Source organism: Aquila chrysaetos, chromosome Z (genome assembly GCF_900496995.4).
Source record: "Aquila chrysaetos chrysaetos chromosome Z, bAquChr1.4, whole genome shotgun sequence".
Classification (NCBI taxonomy): Eukaryota; Metazoa; Chordata; class Aves; order Accipitriformes; family Accipitridae; genus Aquila; species Aquila chrysaetos.
The window spans coordinates 1,673,073-1,689,531 of NC_044030.1; the positions used below are offsets into that span (position 1 = coordinate 1,673,073).

Sequence of the window (16,459 nt, forward strand, 5' to 3'; positions counted from 1 at the left end):
CTAAAATCTTTTTTAGAACTTTGCCAAAGATGTATCTTTATTAAAAAATTATGATAGTAACATTTGAACTTTCACCTTTGCAGGCATCAATAAATTTACAAAGAAGCTTCGAAGTCCGTATGCAATTGATAACAATGAGCTACTTGACTTTCTGTCCAGAGTTCCTTCAGATGTGCAAGTGGTGTGTATATTTTTAAAGTGTCCTTATGGTAGTTAATTTGATAGGCAGCAACATGAATTTCTGGGGGTTTTAAACAAATTTTAAAGCGATTATTTTGATTCAGCTTTATATCCTTTGACACAAAGAAATTTCAAACTCAAGCTGAGGGTAGTCCATGAACCTTAAGGAGGCTGCTAGACTGTTTGCAGTGAGGAATTAGCCACTACCTTGGCTGTGCCGTGGAGGATCCGCAGGGGCAATCAGTAAAAAGACAAGTACTTGGGAGGTGGTAGCAGGTGCTAGAGTTTGTATTAAGCACCATGTGAAACTGATGGGGGTAAGGCACCGTGTAGGAAACGCTGGAGGTGAGGCTGTCGGGACATGCAGAGCGGGAACAGGAGGGTCGAATCGTGAAAGGAGCTGCACCGGTGCGGAGTCAGCGGCGGGCGGCTTTGCCCACCACTCTCTCGTGGCAGCACTCTGAGAGCACTTCAGCCTTTCCTTCCCTGGCGTGAAAGTTTTTGCTGTGGCCACAGTTCAACTGTGCTCATAAACTCCTATAACAATAGTCTGGTTATGAATTACAAGCGTTTGTAATGCAGTACACAGTCTCTTGAGAAGGTGCAAGTTTTAAGATAATGTCAGGCACATAAATCACCTCCAGTATCACAAAGATTATATACTTCTCATATTTCTGGGTAACGGTTTCGGTTCAGAGCTGGTATAAATAGGAGATACAGGTGCACGTACCCACTCTGAATCTGATCACCCCTGTGGTGGGCCTTTGAAAATAAGCAAGTTTTTAAATATCGCAAAGAATATTCATCCAATTCATTAAAGAGGATACTGTTTATTTTCTGTTAGAGCTCATGGGGAAAACAAAAAAAGTAGCCTTCTTAAAGTTTACGTCAGCACACAGTGTTACTTCCCGGCAGGGTTTTCCTAATGCTGTTTTTATTTCTTACTCTAGACCTATCCTTCTGTTGTTGTTGAACCATAGGTGCAGATGCCATGAAGTTTGCAGGGGGATAGTTTTCTTTTTCTTTCTTTTTTTGCCTTGGAAAAAAAATAGAAATCTTCCTTTTTCTAGCAAGCGCCACCTGACTGGTTTATTTCTGAACGTTGTGTTTAAACAGGTGCAATACCATGAACTGAAACAAGATCCCAGTCACAGCCCGAGCAAGAGGAAGAAAAACAATCCTGGCTAGCTAACTTCACGTGTTGAGGAGACTAGCATCTGCTGGGGGAAGATAAAAAAAAAAGCCTACAGCCTAAGCAGCGTTTCCTTTCTCTAAGCTTTTTATTTATTTTGCCTTTTTATCTAATGGGGAGATTTTGTAAATATTGTAAAAAGGCATTTCTCATTGAAGATATATTTCACACTGTAAAGACACATTTGACGAAGGTTTCAAGTAGAGTTTTTGCTGTTTGAAAGCCTTGTTAGAAACAGCATAACACATTAAAGGAATCAATCTAAAATGGTAAATATGCACTGCTACTTGATGGTCAAAGATACCTGAAATACTCAAATCATGCCGACTAAATCTACAAAAGGTGTAAATTTAAATCTGACTCAAAAATTCAGTCAGATTTTATTTGTGAGCATTAATATTTTTATCCAGTAAGTCACCATTACAATTTTCTATGTTTTATACATTTCAAGAGAAATACAATGTAGTGGAGCCTACTGCACTTAAGTTTTAGCAGATTTTTTTGAACTCCAGACCCTGATGTTAACTCCTGGTGCAACGTTTTCCTGTGCAGTAGGGCTGCTTATAAGACAATGAGAAACACCAAGTGCAAATCTCTTCCTGGAGCTCCCAAAAGAAGTTCCTGCCGTTTTTATCATTCCATTATAAGACCTAAAAATCTCTGTCTCTCTCAAAATACTGCCAGGTTTGTAACTGATTGCCTATCTGATTTTTCTATATGTACCCAGTAATCTTCATTTGTACTACATAGTTTAGTGAATGAAGTTCATAGTTCTGCTGTAATGGAAATACTATCAAACTAAGTCCATGTTGCTTTGGGTGTTATGCTATGAACACCTTTTGTGCACATAACTATTTTAATATGGAAATCTTGCAGAAAATGTTTTTGCTTTCAAATCACAAGATCATATTAATACGCTTTATGATATAACACGTTACCTGTTACCAATGTGAAATATAGTGTAGAGGAAAAAATGCAGTTGTGGTAAAACTGATATACCGGTTTTATTTCCTTAGCTAATAATGTAGTCAGTTCTTCTGATACGATTGTGCCCTACTGCATGGAAACTGCATTATTTTATAAATTACATGGAACATAGATGAGAAACGTTTACATTTCAAATGTCTTAGTGGCCACTGCATAACGAGTACTTGGGGATATATTCTGATAGCTGCATGTAGACTTCCACGCTCAGCTCCCCGCGTAGTGAGCAGAGATTTCATTCCTAAGGGACTACCTGTGCACAGCTCTTAGTCGTAGCTCCCGGTGACGTTAAAGGGGATTTTTGCCCAGGGGAGAACGGCAGGACTGCATCCTCGAGAGGAGCTGTTCCTGCGGTCCTCTCTGGGTTACCTCTCATTGGTTGCAATTGCTGATAAAGTTATATTGCACTACTCTAACAATACTTTTTCAAAATACTATTTAGAAAAACTTTGCAAGCAAATGTATATATATTTGTCTAAAGAATTATATGTTAGCTGCATTGCTCATGAAAGACCATCCTAGATTTGTTTATTTTACAGATACGTTGATAGCTGGTTTCTGATGTGATGGTTATTTTGATCTTTCTGTCTGTATGTTTGAAAGAATGCCGATCAAATGACCATTCTGCAGAAAGTCTTGGACCTAAATATGCTCTTGTTACATCATGACTTTAAAACAATTTATTTGCGAAGCCTGTGTAACCACCTTTTCCCCATATGCTGCCTGAAGAGCAACATACTATTGATGAAGTCAGAATCACGGATGAGCCTATTTTGTTTAAAAAACCAAACTTTTGACTTGACAGTGTGCGAATGTTTGTTGCCAGTTGTCAGTTTTGCAGCGTACTTTGATACACTGCAAGCCTTGTACCTTCATAATGTTGCCCATCGGTCTGCGTGTGATTTCCTGTTGTGTTTTTTTCCTGTACTCAAATTTCAAATGTCTGCTTTGGTGGTAATGTCTGAATTAGTTAGTTATACACATTTACAGCATTAAACACAGTTTTAAGCATCTCTCTACTAGGTATTAGGAAGCCTCTTTCTTTGAAGTCCTATGCTATCGTTTTCCCATGAGTGGTGTGGAGGGCAAGTGAATGAAAACATCATATTTCTGTGTGCAGGATTTCAGTATTTTAAGCCCCAAAACATGCAAGTGGAGGGGGCAGGGGGAGAAAAACATCTGTTTGATGAAAATTAGTGAACTACTTTTAATGTCTCAATCACTCAAAATTGATCTCACTGAAAATATAATGCACAGAGGCAAGGCTAAGAATGCATGTCAATTAAATATGATTCTTCTGCCTCAACAGGACATTTTAAAATCAGATTTTAAAATGGTTTGTCAGTGAACCCAGAGCATTTACTCTGCTTTGTGTGGGAGGCCTCTGTAGAGAATCAGTCCTGCCCTATGCTGTAAATATTTCAACATATCTTCCATTTCCAGATTGGTTCTGAAGTAAATTTCTAACCTCTTAGATTTGCCAGGTTTTATTCCTAAGCAACTTGTAATTCATAAAAAAATCATGAAAGAATAATTCATCTCATGGTCATGATCATGATCTTCCTGCTCTTGGAAAATAAAATTTAACAAACAACTTTATTTGGGTCTAGTGAAAATAAGTAACTTAATTGGGGTCCACACTTAAAGTAGGTGTCAAAGCGCTGAGGATCCATCAAGGCTAATTGTCTGAGAGGTCCTAGTTACATTTCTGCTGATAACTCACAGTACAGAGCTTGCTTACCCTAGTTTTACAGCTGTTTCTCTTTGTAATATGGAACAGCTCAGTGCTTTTCATAATAGCAATGAGCTTTAACTTGAAGAGCTACTGTACTGTAACTTAGCATTTTAAATCCCAGTGGAATAAAACCCAGGTTTTTTCTATTGCAATAAAAACAACAGTGGAATAATGAGAAAGTAATTAAACAGGCTGCGTACAGTGTATCTGCTAATGTGTGCCCTAAGAGCATAGGCTCTACCAACAAGAGGAAGAGCTTCTGGACCTGCCAGCAAATGTACTACATGATGCTGAAGTATTTCATTCTAGGATAGCCCAAGAGCACAAAGCAAAGGAGAGGAAGGAAAAATTACTTCTCTCATCAGCACTAGATTGCATACCTGCCACAGGAAACATAATAAAACCTTTGCAGCTCTCTGCCCACCAGCCAGGGATCCCTACCTCACGGGAGAAGGGCAGCTTCTACCTGTGCCTCCTGTCTTTGCTCAGCTGCAGGAGTCTTGCTGACAGCCAGGCACAAACTTCTTTTCATTTCTGAGCCGCCTTCTCTTTTGAGGACAAACTTTTTCCTCCCAACTGGGCTAATTTCCAGATTGCTGTACAGCTGCTTCTATTAAAGGCAGCTCATCTCCCCACCGCCCCACCAAAACCGGTATTGCAAATTTTCAATAAATACCTCCTCCTCCAGAATTTTTCTGAAATCTTGCAAAAGTGAATTTTTACATCAGGCACAGTTGCAATTATAGCTATTTTCAGTGTGGAACACCGGATCTCCATTGCTTTCTGCCTAATTAAGGTATAGCGTAAAAGGAGTGTAGCTTCATATGCTCAAAGGGGAAATTAAACTATTCCTAGATAAAATGCAAACTTACTTTAGACATCAACTTTGAAAAATGAAAAGGCTTTAACAAAGCATGCTGTTCTCTACTCTCTCACTTAGAGAATTGGGTGAAAGGCAACTGGTTGAAAGGGTCATGCAATTGGTGAATCAGTTAAGGGCGAAGCAGAAGGAATGAGGATGAGAAGTATCCTGGAGAAGGGCATTTAGACCCAGAAAGAGACGTTCACAAGGGCTCACCTCGAGGCAGTGCTCTCCCTCTGCACTTGGTAGAGAAAGAAAAGAGCCTTCATACCAGAAGACTAGTGTAGCTGTTCTAAACCACCTTTAGCTCTCTATATTTCTCCACATCGCAAATATGGCGAGCTGCTTCGATTGGCCTTTGTTGTGAATACTACGCCACTTCCCTTAAGAGCAGCCTCTCTCTCAGGAAAAGGAAAAAAAGTTACATAGCACACCTGCTGCCAGCCATGGAAGATGTGAACACGCGTAGGTCAGATCAGGAGGTTAGATGCTTCTTGCTGCAAGAGGCATTAGAAGTTTTCTGCTTCTTTCATGCCATAGTAATCAATCAAGGGTTGCTCCTCATAAACTAAGGATTTTAGATCTTAAAAAAAAATAATCCATAAGCTATCATTGTGCAAAAAATGAAATAATCTTAAACTATCCATTGCACAGGGCATTGTACTTTCAGATCATTTCTTTTTTCTATGTATGAATTTAATGCTCAAACAAAGTCAGATTTAGCCGTACTTCAAACTGGACAAATTTCCCATCGATGAATCTTGAGTGTCCAACTTAAATTTCTGGAATTTTGAAGCTGAGTTCTTTTACCAAAGGGGCCAAAAAGAGTATAACCATGTTTTTCTCCTCATCAGCCTTAGTACTGAATGAAATTTAAATGTCAAAATCTTTTGTGGCTCAGGTTGCACAATATAGAAGCCTGAAACCCTTAGTTATGAGTCATACAGTAATAAATGTTTTCCCAGTTTAATATAATCAAAAGAAACTCAAAACTGCTTTTCTCACTCAACTTTTACTGAAATTGGAGCAGATGATTACAGGAAAGCCTAAAATGTTGATTGTTGATACAGATTTTGATTAAAGAGTGTTGATTAATATTTTCTGGAGTAATTTAATAAGTCAATATTGCCTGACCTGCTTTACCCTGACATGAAGAAACATCCTAAAAGTTTACTTTTTTGCACATTGCACATGCTCTTTTTTAGACATATCACAAAAAACCCAAAGCCTTTTAGATCCGCAACTGATGAAGAAAGATCCCCAGTCAAAAAAGTAGTAAAGAAAAGTCAAACACATTGAACGACTATGCAAAACCATGGTCAAATTTGTAGGGAGCGTTAAGCACTGGGCAGTTGCACAGAAGAGAACAAGAGCTGAGTTGGGATCGTCCCATGTTTACTTAGTGCATACTGTTGAATCATAGAATCATAGAATCATTTAGGTTGGAAAGGACCTTCAAGATCATCGAGTCCAACCATTAACCATGCCCACTAAACCATGTCCTTAAGTACCCTGTCCACTCGCTTTTTGAATATCTCCAGGGATGGTGACTCAACCACTTCCCTGGGCAGCCCACTCCAATGTTTAACAACCCTCTCAGTAAAGAAATTTTTCCTAATATCTAACCTAAATCTCCCTTGCCTCAACTTGAGGCCATTTCCTCTTGTTCTATCTCCAGCCACCTGACAGAAGAGACCAACCCCCACCTCACTACAACCCCCTTTCAGGTAGTTGCAGAGAGCGATCAGGTCTCCCCTCAGCCTCCTCTTTTCTAGACTGAACATCCCCAGCTCCCTCAGCCGCTCCTCGTAAGACTGGTGCTCCAGGCCCCTCACCAGCTTGGTTGCCCTAAATTGAAATTGCCACAAGTACCAGAACTTTGAAAACAAAATATCAAATACCTTGTTGTATCACGCCATTCCTAGATATTACTGAAAGAAAGGAGGAAAGTGGTTTAACTTAACTTCTAGCCTTGGTAGTTTAACACAAGTGGAACGTTTTCCAGCAGAAGATCCTCAGTTGACACTGACCCATTTTAATCTGCAGCGCAGGTCCCATAGGCTGCTCTGAGCCTCTGCCACAATCTCACCGAAAGGATAACTGAAAAAGGAATTGGCTTTTTGCTGAACTGACTGCTTGGAAATCTATTTTCCAGTGGTGTTTTTATCAGACTATAGGGCTGGCCTCTCTAATTCACGGTGCAGCGCACTGACCATTTCTCCCATTTGCACAAATTTACATCTCAGAAACCATCCTACTCGGTGCACGTCTATCCTTGAATTACAACATAAAGGAATATTTTTCACTGCCTCCTGAACAAATAGTGTAACAAAAGTGAAAAATATTTTCCTTCCCCGCAGGGGTGTGAGCCCTGGGACTCATAACAAGCTCGACAAGCAGTCATACTCATATCAGGAGGAGATGTTGCTCACGGGCACGAGGTAACAGCTTGATCAGAAGAAATGGGCCTGGAGAATAAAGCAATTCCTTCCCTCAGCTACGTTTCTATCCCTCAGGCTGAGGGTCCCTGAACAAGTCTATTGGGGAAGGGGGAGGAGAAATGGGGAAGGGCCTGGATTGTTTAAAAAAATTTAGTCATTAATTGGGTAACTATCAAATATAACTTCAATTCTTGTAGGTTTTTTTTTTTAAAGACTGGGATTTGTTTAAAGGACAAAAGTCTTCCTGCACTATGTTTCTGGAAGTAAATGCCTTAGAGGAAATTTCAGTCACTGCAGTTTGCTGAGGCAGTGTACAATTTTGGGAAGACTGGGTGGCATCTTGGAAAAGAGCTGGGGAAGAATTATAGTGGATTACAAGGCTGGACCCAGCCTGTCTGTATTTTCCCTTCACAATACAGACACACCCTTTCCCCGGTATCCTTACGGAGATCCACAGCTCAAAGGCACAGTTACATCCACACCTTCCTTTCCAGCTACTGCCCCATTTCCCATCTCTTCTCGACTTCAGATGCTGCTGCTGACACTCATTCTAGGTGACCAAACTCAAGGCTATTGCACTGTAGCTCTTCCCCTTCATTTCTTGGTCACCACTGATACTAGCAATTAAACCTTGCTGGGAAATCTCGCTGTTTGCCATGTCATGCTCTCCTGCTTCTTCTCCCTATTTGTTTTCCTCATCCACAATTTCTCTTTGGCTTATTCCTCTTCTTGTAGACCTAACTCCTTGATAATATGGTCAGAAAGCTTCAGCGGCTGTTTTTTTTGTCAGCAGTTCAGGTTTTCCTTACATACCTCCTGCTTCTGATGTTCATTTGTTTGGTTTCTCATTGCTACCTTAACCAGAATAATTCCTGTCTTTCATCAGTGCTGCTTCTCCTGGGCCTGGAGTGACTCCCATCAAGATCACCCTTCTCTCAGTACTCTACATCCAGACCTTGTTGACTCCCCACTCCCTGGTTGAGACATATTTTGAAATTGTTCCCCATGAAAGACAGTGCAGAAAAGAAGAATACAGGAAATGAAAATCCAAGTTTAAAGGAAGGAAATCTCTTCTGGAAGTTGTGTAACTGTTTCTGCAATACATGTGGATCTTGCTGTCAGTCACTTGCTTCTGACATACCTGAGCTTAGAGCTTTGCTCTGCTCCAGTTAAAGGATTTGGACATCTGTGTGACTTGCATCAAATCCTAATGGGCATTTTATTTGGGAAAAAAAATTTAACACAAAGCCAAACCAAAGCAGAAAACCTGTAGTTTCAGAAGGGGGGTTATGTTTAAAACTGGCAATAGCAGCAAGCATGGGTTGTTTGGGGTGGGGGAGGATTGCTCTAATGAATTCTCCATCGTAGAAAATGGGTGTTCACTGTGCAGTTTGCTGTTCTTTGTTAAGTAAGTAAGTCCTTTGGTTCATAATTAAACACAGTGCTATGATTTTTGCAGTTTGGCTTCCTTCTCTACAGGGTAATGTGGAGGCTGCACTTTGAACCAGACGTTTTCAGAACAAATAGTGGCATTTTGAAAAGGAATGAATTTTGAAGTAGTTGGCACTTAGACTTGATGTCGAATCTGTCAAATGCCAGGAAGTTTAAAGCCAGGGTGTCTGTTTACCTTTTGATTTAAGTCGTGATAAAGCAAAGGGAGAGGTGCAGAGAGGATCCGGCATCATGCAGTGAGTTTGCACCCGTCTGTCAGTGGTAGAAAATTGGCCTCACGTATTATTGAGGATACAGAGAGTTGTGTTCTTAATGCGTGCTGTCCCGGAGCTGCAGACACTGTGCACAGCTGACAGTAACCGAGATGAGATGATCAGGGTTTTAACAGAGGAGGCATGTGAGGCACTGTTACGTTTCTGTGAAGAGCTTTATAGAGCTTCTGCCCTGCTGCCCAATCTCAAAGGGGTGCATTAATTCATTGGTTTTGTGAGCACTAATTTAAATCACCAATTTACAAAAGGAAAATGGCAACTGCACAAGGGAAGGAGAAACTCTCGGCCTTAAATTTGAGTTTCTTGGGTTTCCTCCATCTCAGCTTGAACATTAAACCCTCTTTTGCTTTCATTACGCAGTTGAGGAAATGTGGCATACACCACTGCAGCTATTATTTGAGAACTTCTGAGCTTTTAGAATCACCAGTTCCTGAACTGATACTTCAGTTCATTTGCACGCACCCCTACGGAGTGTGCATCCAGCGCTGATGCTGAACAGCAGCCATTCCCCTTACAACACACATCCATGCAACAAGGAAAGACCATGCATCTCAAATTCTTTCATTGAGTAACATTCAATGATGAGAAACACGTGCAAATTCTGATGTTATTTCCAAATAATGAGTTTTAAAAATAATTTTTCAGTCCCTACATTCAGTGGTGAAATGCAGCTGACAGCTTGTCTCTTAATTTCAGCCCTGTTCAGCCTGCTACAGAGACAGACATTTAGCTATGGAATGAAGAACTACAGGCATCAACCATGTGTAGACTCCATGTAATAGGCTCTGCTATTAAATGAGGAAATAAATTCTTAATCTTGACCTAGAATCAGTCTACTTAAGACAGAGGCTGCAGCTAAACTGAAGATGTGGACAAGAAGTATTGAAATGCCTGTGGCACAGTCCAACACAACATCCCTGTTGCTAAATTTGAAGAGATATAGGTTTGATGGATGGACTATTCAACAGATAAGGAATTGGCTGGATGGCCACATCCAAAGAGTTGCAGTCAACAGCTCAATGTCCAAATGGAGATCAATAACAAGTGGTGTCCCTCAGGGGTCTGTACTGGGACCAATACTATTTAATATCTTCATCAGTGACATAGACAGTGGGATTGAGTTTGCAGATGACACCAAGCTGTGTGGTGTGGTTGACATGCTGGAGAGAAGGTATGTCATCCAGAGTGACCCTGACAGGCTTGAGAGGTGGGCTCGTGCAAACCTCATGAAGTTCAACAAGGCCAAGTGCAAGGTCCTGCACATGGGTCGGGGCAATCCCAAGCACAAATACAGGCTGGGCAATGAGTGGATTGAGAGCAGCCCTGAGGAGAAGGACTTGGGGGTGTTGGTTGACGAGAAGCTCAACATGAGCTCGCAATGTGCGTTTGCAGCCCAGAAAGCCAACCGTATCCTGGGCTGCATCCAAAGCAGGGTGGCCAGCAGGTGGAGGGAGGGGATTCTGCCCCTCTGCTCCGCTCTGGTGAGACCCACCTGCAGTACTGCCTCCATCCCTGGGGTCCCCAGCACAGGAGAGACAGGGACCTGCTGGAGCGGGTCCAGAGGAGGGACATGAAATGGTCAGAGGGATGGAACAGCTCTCCTATGGAGAAAGGCTGAGAGAGCTGGGGTTGTTCGGCCTGGAGAAGAGAAGGCTCTGGGGAGATGTTATTGCAGCCTTTCAGAATTTAAAGGGGGCTTAAAAGAAAGATGGGGACAAACAAATTTTTAGCAGGGCCTGTTGCAATAGGACAAGGGTAATGGTTTTAAACTAAAAGAGGGTAGGTTCAGACTAGATATAAGGAAAAAAATTGTTACAATGAGGGTGGTGAGGCACTGGAGCAGGTTGCCTAGAGAAGTTGTGGATGTCCCATGCCTGGAAATGTTCAAGGCCAGGTTGGATGGGTCTTTGAGCAACCTTGTCTAGTGAAATATGTCCCTGCCTATGGCAGGAGCATTGGACTGGATGATCTTTAAAGGTCTCTTCCTATCCAAACCAAACCAGTCTGTAACTGTATGCCTGTTCTTGGCACTTCTGGCAGGGTCAGCCTGTTTCCTGGTTGGAATATAACATAAGAACATGAATAACTTGAATTTAGCAGGTAGATGCACAGCAAGTGGCACTGCAAGACTTTTGTAGAAAGCATACCAGGTCTTGAAGAACAAATGGTGGAAGAAGGAGAAATCTTAAAAACTTGCAAAGTTTTGGTTCAGCACAGGTCTGAAAGCATCTCTCACCCAACCCCACACCTGAAACAAAGGGTCGTGCAGAAGAGCAGGTGGCATCAAATCTTCCATATGTCCCACTCCTCAAAGGAAGTATGGATGGGAAAGGCAATCTTATGTAGTAGCTCTTCCAAAATGCATTCCAAAATGTCTCCATATGGACTGACAAAATACCTTCAGTTTCTCATAAACTGAAAAAACTTTTCTGGGCTACCCTTCCGCATCAGAAAAAAAAGTCTGACTCTGCTAACAGTGGCAGGAGGCAGTAGCTGAGAGGGATGTTTGCTACGGCCATGAACACTCTGCAAAAGTGGTTGTAGAGAAGGTGTCTACCTGCAGCGTGCAGAGGTCAGCTTCAGCAAGGCTGCCGGAGGGCAGGTACAGACATTCTGTGCTGGTGACAGCCGCAGCTCAGATACAGATAACATGAAGCTGACCCTGCGCGCAGCACCTTAACTTTAGCGGAGCAGGCATGGCACTTGGCCAAGGTGGAAGAGAGACCTCAGTTTTACTTTCTGTTTAGTCTGAGTGGACTCAAATCCACGCTGCGTATTTCCTAAGAGGATGGTGTGGTAGACACGAGCCTGTTTCAGGTGGGGGGAGAAGGGGAGGGGGCCTAATGAGAGGATTGATCCTCCTGCGGCTGCAGCTCGGTGCAGAAGAGGAGCCAGGATTGCCTGTAGAAGAGACAGCAGAGGCAGAAGATGGCCTGCAGCCTCGAGGGTGATGCTTCCAGTGTGTAACAGAAAACCTTGTAAATAAAACTGGTAAATATTTATGCAATTTTCGTGTAGCTGTTGCAGAAACAAGAGTGTGTAACCCTGCAGGAGAAAAGAAAACAAGTGTCTCCTCCCCTTGAGAAGATGCTCTGGCCTGTAGAGGTTTCTGGGGGAGGGTAAAGTTTTGAAAGATAAGCATAATCCTCGTTCTGCTTTGTAGGAACCTCTCTCCTCCTGTGTCACTACACAGAAGCCTAGAGGGGACCTGAGTTTTTCCTCGGATCTGGCACTTGCTAGCGACTCGACGTGTTATTCAGCTGTTATTTACAGGCCTTTAATTCAGGATGCTGCACAGGGTAAGAAAAGCAAAATTTGTGCTTAAATTTGTAAAAGGGCAATATTTGGAATGGCAGCCTGCTTGCTTATTCGTAGTCCGCTATGCCAAGCAGGGGTTTTCCTTCTTTCCCCTTGGGCAGCCTGCCACGGCCCCCTCCAGCAGCCCAGCAGGCTGTGGTTTTGCTGACAGCTAGCACTCACTGTTGGCAAACGAGGTTATACCCTATCAAAGCTTAAACCTGGTGCTGCTGTGGCACAATATGCATTTGAAAGGATTTTTCTGGATTTGTTGAAAAAAACGAAACACCTCCCCCCAAACCCCAATCTGAACCTTGATTTAATAATGGTGGTGAAGCCCCTATAAATATAGCTATGCTAGAGCCTTTGATAACTATACCCATCATTTAATCTTACAATTCCCTTCCTGCTTTTTTGCGTGGAGTTTGCAAAGGCTCATCAGGGAACAGGTAATTCTTCATGTTCTATGAACACTCCTGAAATCAGAAGGGGTTGATGATAGAGAAGATACGCTATCATCATCAGCCCACATGGTATCCATATGAAGTTCATCTCCAGTAGTTCAAGAGCCATTATAGATAGCGTGTCCCCCACGCAGAGAGGGTGTGCTTTGAACAGCTGGAAATGGTCACTGGTTGACCACCTCAAACTGCCAGAGCGTATTTTTTCTCAGAGCAAAATTCCAGCAGGCATGCATGTACATAGTGGGGTAAATAGCCTAACACCATTAAAGAAAATTGGAGTTGAAGCATTAGTGAGAAGTAGAAAATGCCAGATTTTAAGACTAAATGGATTAGTAAGGCAAATAACAAACCAACAAGCTGAATTATCGACACTGCAGTTTTATGATTTTTTTTTTAATACAGATCTTTCTAGATTAGTTTAATTTTTATTTTTTTTTACTTAGCTTTGCCTTCCCTGTATTTCCCAAAGCACCACTGGTTACAGATGAGCTGGTATATAGTTACATATCTTGGCAAAACATCTACTACTTTTAAATAAAAGAGCAAGGTGATTTAGGTGCACTGGGAGTTAAACAAGAATGAGACCTTCTTTACATGACTCTCCCGAAAAACTGTGACATTTAGCAAAAGTATACAGGCTCATTTAGGTAAGACAAGAATTAGATTAATTAGACTTCAGCTGTGTGCAAGTGACAAGCCACAATAGGTAAACTTCCCTGTGTCAGCAATCTTCACAATTTGTATAAGCTGACTGTTCACTCTTCCACTGTTTTATTTTCACTTCTACATTTAAGATTAATGACAATTTTCCAGCATCAATAAGATAGCTTTCCTGAAAGATTAATGAACCTTGCATTGAAAGAATCCTGAAGCTGGATCTCAATTTCTTAACTGGACTTGAGCACAGTATTTTTGCACCATTCTTTCTTTCTTTCCTTCCCTCTCCAGCCAGCAGTCTCTTTGAATGTGGGTGGCAACAGTAATTCCTGATGTTGTTGAAAACCAACAAAATAGTCTAATTTCCCTTTTTTTAATGAATATTATCATCAGCTTTAGGCAGATAGAGGTATTGTTTCTTAATATTTCTAATTATTTTTGGAGCAATTTAACCATGGTCTCCAAACACCTGGTTCACAGATACCTGTGTAGATAGATAGTGTGATGGGAGCTCTGCAGCTTTACTATTCCATGTCTTCTGCACAGTGGTCCCCACCTGCCTGCAGGACAAATTCTGCTAAATAGTCCCCAGCTCATCCTTTTTTTTTTTAAAAGAAGGCATTCTGCATTTACTCAATTGCCTAAAATACAGTACTGTAATAGTATCAGTTGATATCCTGACTTAAAGCAATTTCTTAGACCAACTAGAATCCATTTTTTTTTCACAGAGATTACAAGTTTGGTTGATAAATCAGGTGCATTTTCACTATCTTTATCTGAATATGAAGGCAAAGATGAATACTGTGCAAAGTGTAATTTTTAGAGCTGTTTTCCTGAAGAAGCATCGTTTCATACCCTGGTAAATGTGATGATAAATTTATGAACTTGTAAGGATCTTTATATACTATGGTTTGATAATTGTAATTATTTAATATGCATTTAACAGATTTAAAAAGGAGTTATATGCCAGATTTTAAACAGTATGCATTTGGGAATAATCTCTGGGCATGAAATGTTTCTCATGGTGTTCCTCTGGGCTTGGTGCTCAGACCGACATGTTGCACCACCAATATATAAATATGCAGCCATTCGTATTTACATTTGCACATGGCACAGGAGATGATGAAAAGACCACTCACGCAGATTGGTCTGGCTCAGTCACTAAATTGGATCCCAGTTAAAAAAAAAAAGTGTCTTAATGCAGCCAGTGCAATTTAAATGTAAGACAACACGATGAAGGCTGTAGTTACCCTACAATAAATCAGAGAGCGGTTTCTCTGAACTTGCCAGGCACTCGACCACGTGGGGGGGCTGTCTTTCATCAGATCATGGAATCATTTAGGTTGGAAAAGACCCTTGAGATGACTGAGTCCAACCATTAGGTTGGCACTGCCAGGTCCACCACTAAACCATGTCACTAAAAGTGCCACGTCTACACGTCTTTTAAATACCTCCAGGGATGGTGACTCCACCGCTTCCCTGGGCAGCCTGCTCCAGTGCTTGACAACCCTTCTGGTGAAAAATTTTTTCCTAATTTGCCGTCTAAACCTCCCCTGGTGCAACTTGAGGCTGTTTCCTCTCATCCTATCACTTCTTACTTGGGAGAAGAGACCGACCCCCACCTGGCTACACCCTCCTTTCAGGTAGTTGCAGAGAGCGATCAGGTCTCCCCTCAGCCTCCTTTTCTCCAACAGCCCCAGTTCCCTCAGCCGCTCCTCATCAGACTGGTGCTCCAGACCTTCACCAGCTCGGTTGCCCTTCTCTGGACACGCTCCAGCACCTCCATGTCTTTCCTGCGGCGAGGGGCCCAAAACTGAACACAGCACTCGAGGTGCGGCCTCACCAGTGCCCAGTACAGGGGGACGAGGCAGGGGTTTGGTACTAACCCTGCACAGGGCATTTGTGATGCTGCCCTTTTGCAATGCAGCAATTTAGCATCTGTTGGGATCGTAGATGGTGCGGGAGAAAGCTTCAGGACTATTTAGAGTTAGATAGTTTAGAGGGAGCTAACAAATTTTAAATGGTTACTGAAGCTACAGGAATATTTAAATTTTATAAGGTAACCTTTGCTCCTAAACAAAAATAAAACAAATCAACAGCACATCTCCTGAGCCCAGGCTCCTAGTACACTGGCAGTAGTGATTTATTTGCCAATGAGTGTGACCATTTTGAAATCAAGAAACACTCTGTAGTAAACATCTTACAAATTACTGACATTTTTGCGCATAAACTGATGTGCTTTGTACCTAGTAATGGTAGTGGTGTGAAACAAAGAATACGTGTCAGACCAGAATTTGGCTTAATGCAACTTTTTGGACAACTTTCGACGCCCGACCAACATCTTTGCATGCCATTATCATTCCCAACTGCATATCCCAGTGTGCTCTACCTTCTATTCTATACCAACTATCGTGCTGCTGACCACTGTTACTTGCCCATCTGGGCAGCATCTGTAACTGTGCAGAAGTGGTATTCTCCAACTGTGTACTGAAGGCAAAGCATAACTTTTTAAAGGCCTGGGAAAAACAGGATTGATTGAGGATGAAGATGTACCTTTGTGCTTGTGAAGCATGTCAGCGTGTGAAACGTGGGCATAGAGAGAAAAAGGGGAGGGCGGCTGGTTGGCTGATTTTGTTTGTTCTTTTAACTAAGCTTGGAAGTGGGAAATACCCTACCTACCAAGAGGGATTTTAAAAAGCGGTTAGTTTAATCACTTACTTAATAGATCTCACTTTATTGCAATCATGATTTAACATGAAAGTTCTACTATTCTGAAGGAGAACAGGTACTCTCTAATAAATTAGATGAAGCACATAATTTTATGTTAAATACAACTGAGATAGATATACTTAAGATTATTTAAGGATATGGAGTTTGCAAACTTGAGTATATATAAAACTGAACTCTGTTAAGAGCATAACTG

The 16,459-nt window shown here is 41.7% G+C and overlaps 1 protein-coding gene and 1 long non-coding RNA gene across 10 annotated transcripts in view; both read left to right on the forward strand.

The window, feature by feature from the left end:
* The window catches only part of MCTP1 (multiple C2 and transmembrane domain containing 1), a 292,028-nt gene extending 285,978 nt beyond the window's left edge, over positions 1-6,050 (forward strand). For all 9 annotated transcript variants that reach the window (XM_030004938.1, XM_030004937.1, XM_030004939.2 and 6 more), the window contains 2 exons: positions 84-181; positions 1,297-6,050. In XM_030004938.1, coding sequence (XP_029860798.1) covers positions 84-181; positions 1,297-1,368 — 170 coding nt within the window. In that variant the 3' untranslated portion in view covers positions 1,369-6,050. The remainder of the gene's footprint in view (positions 1-83; positions 182-1,296) is intronic.
* Positions 6,051-6,953: 903 nt separating this feature from the next.
* On the forward strand, positions 6,954-8,844 carry LOC115337059. The gene is made up of 2 exons (XR_003922017.1): positions 6,954-7,394; positions 8,281-8,844. It is a non-coding gene; the product is annotated as an uncharacterized LOC115337059 (long non-coding RNA).
* Positions 8,845-16,459: the final 7,615 nt, after the last annotated feature.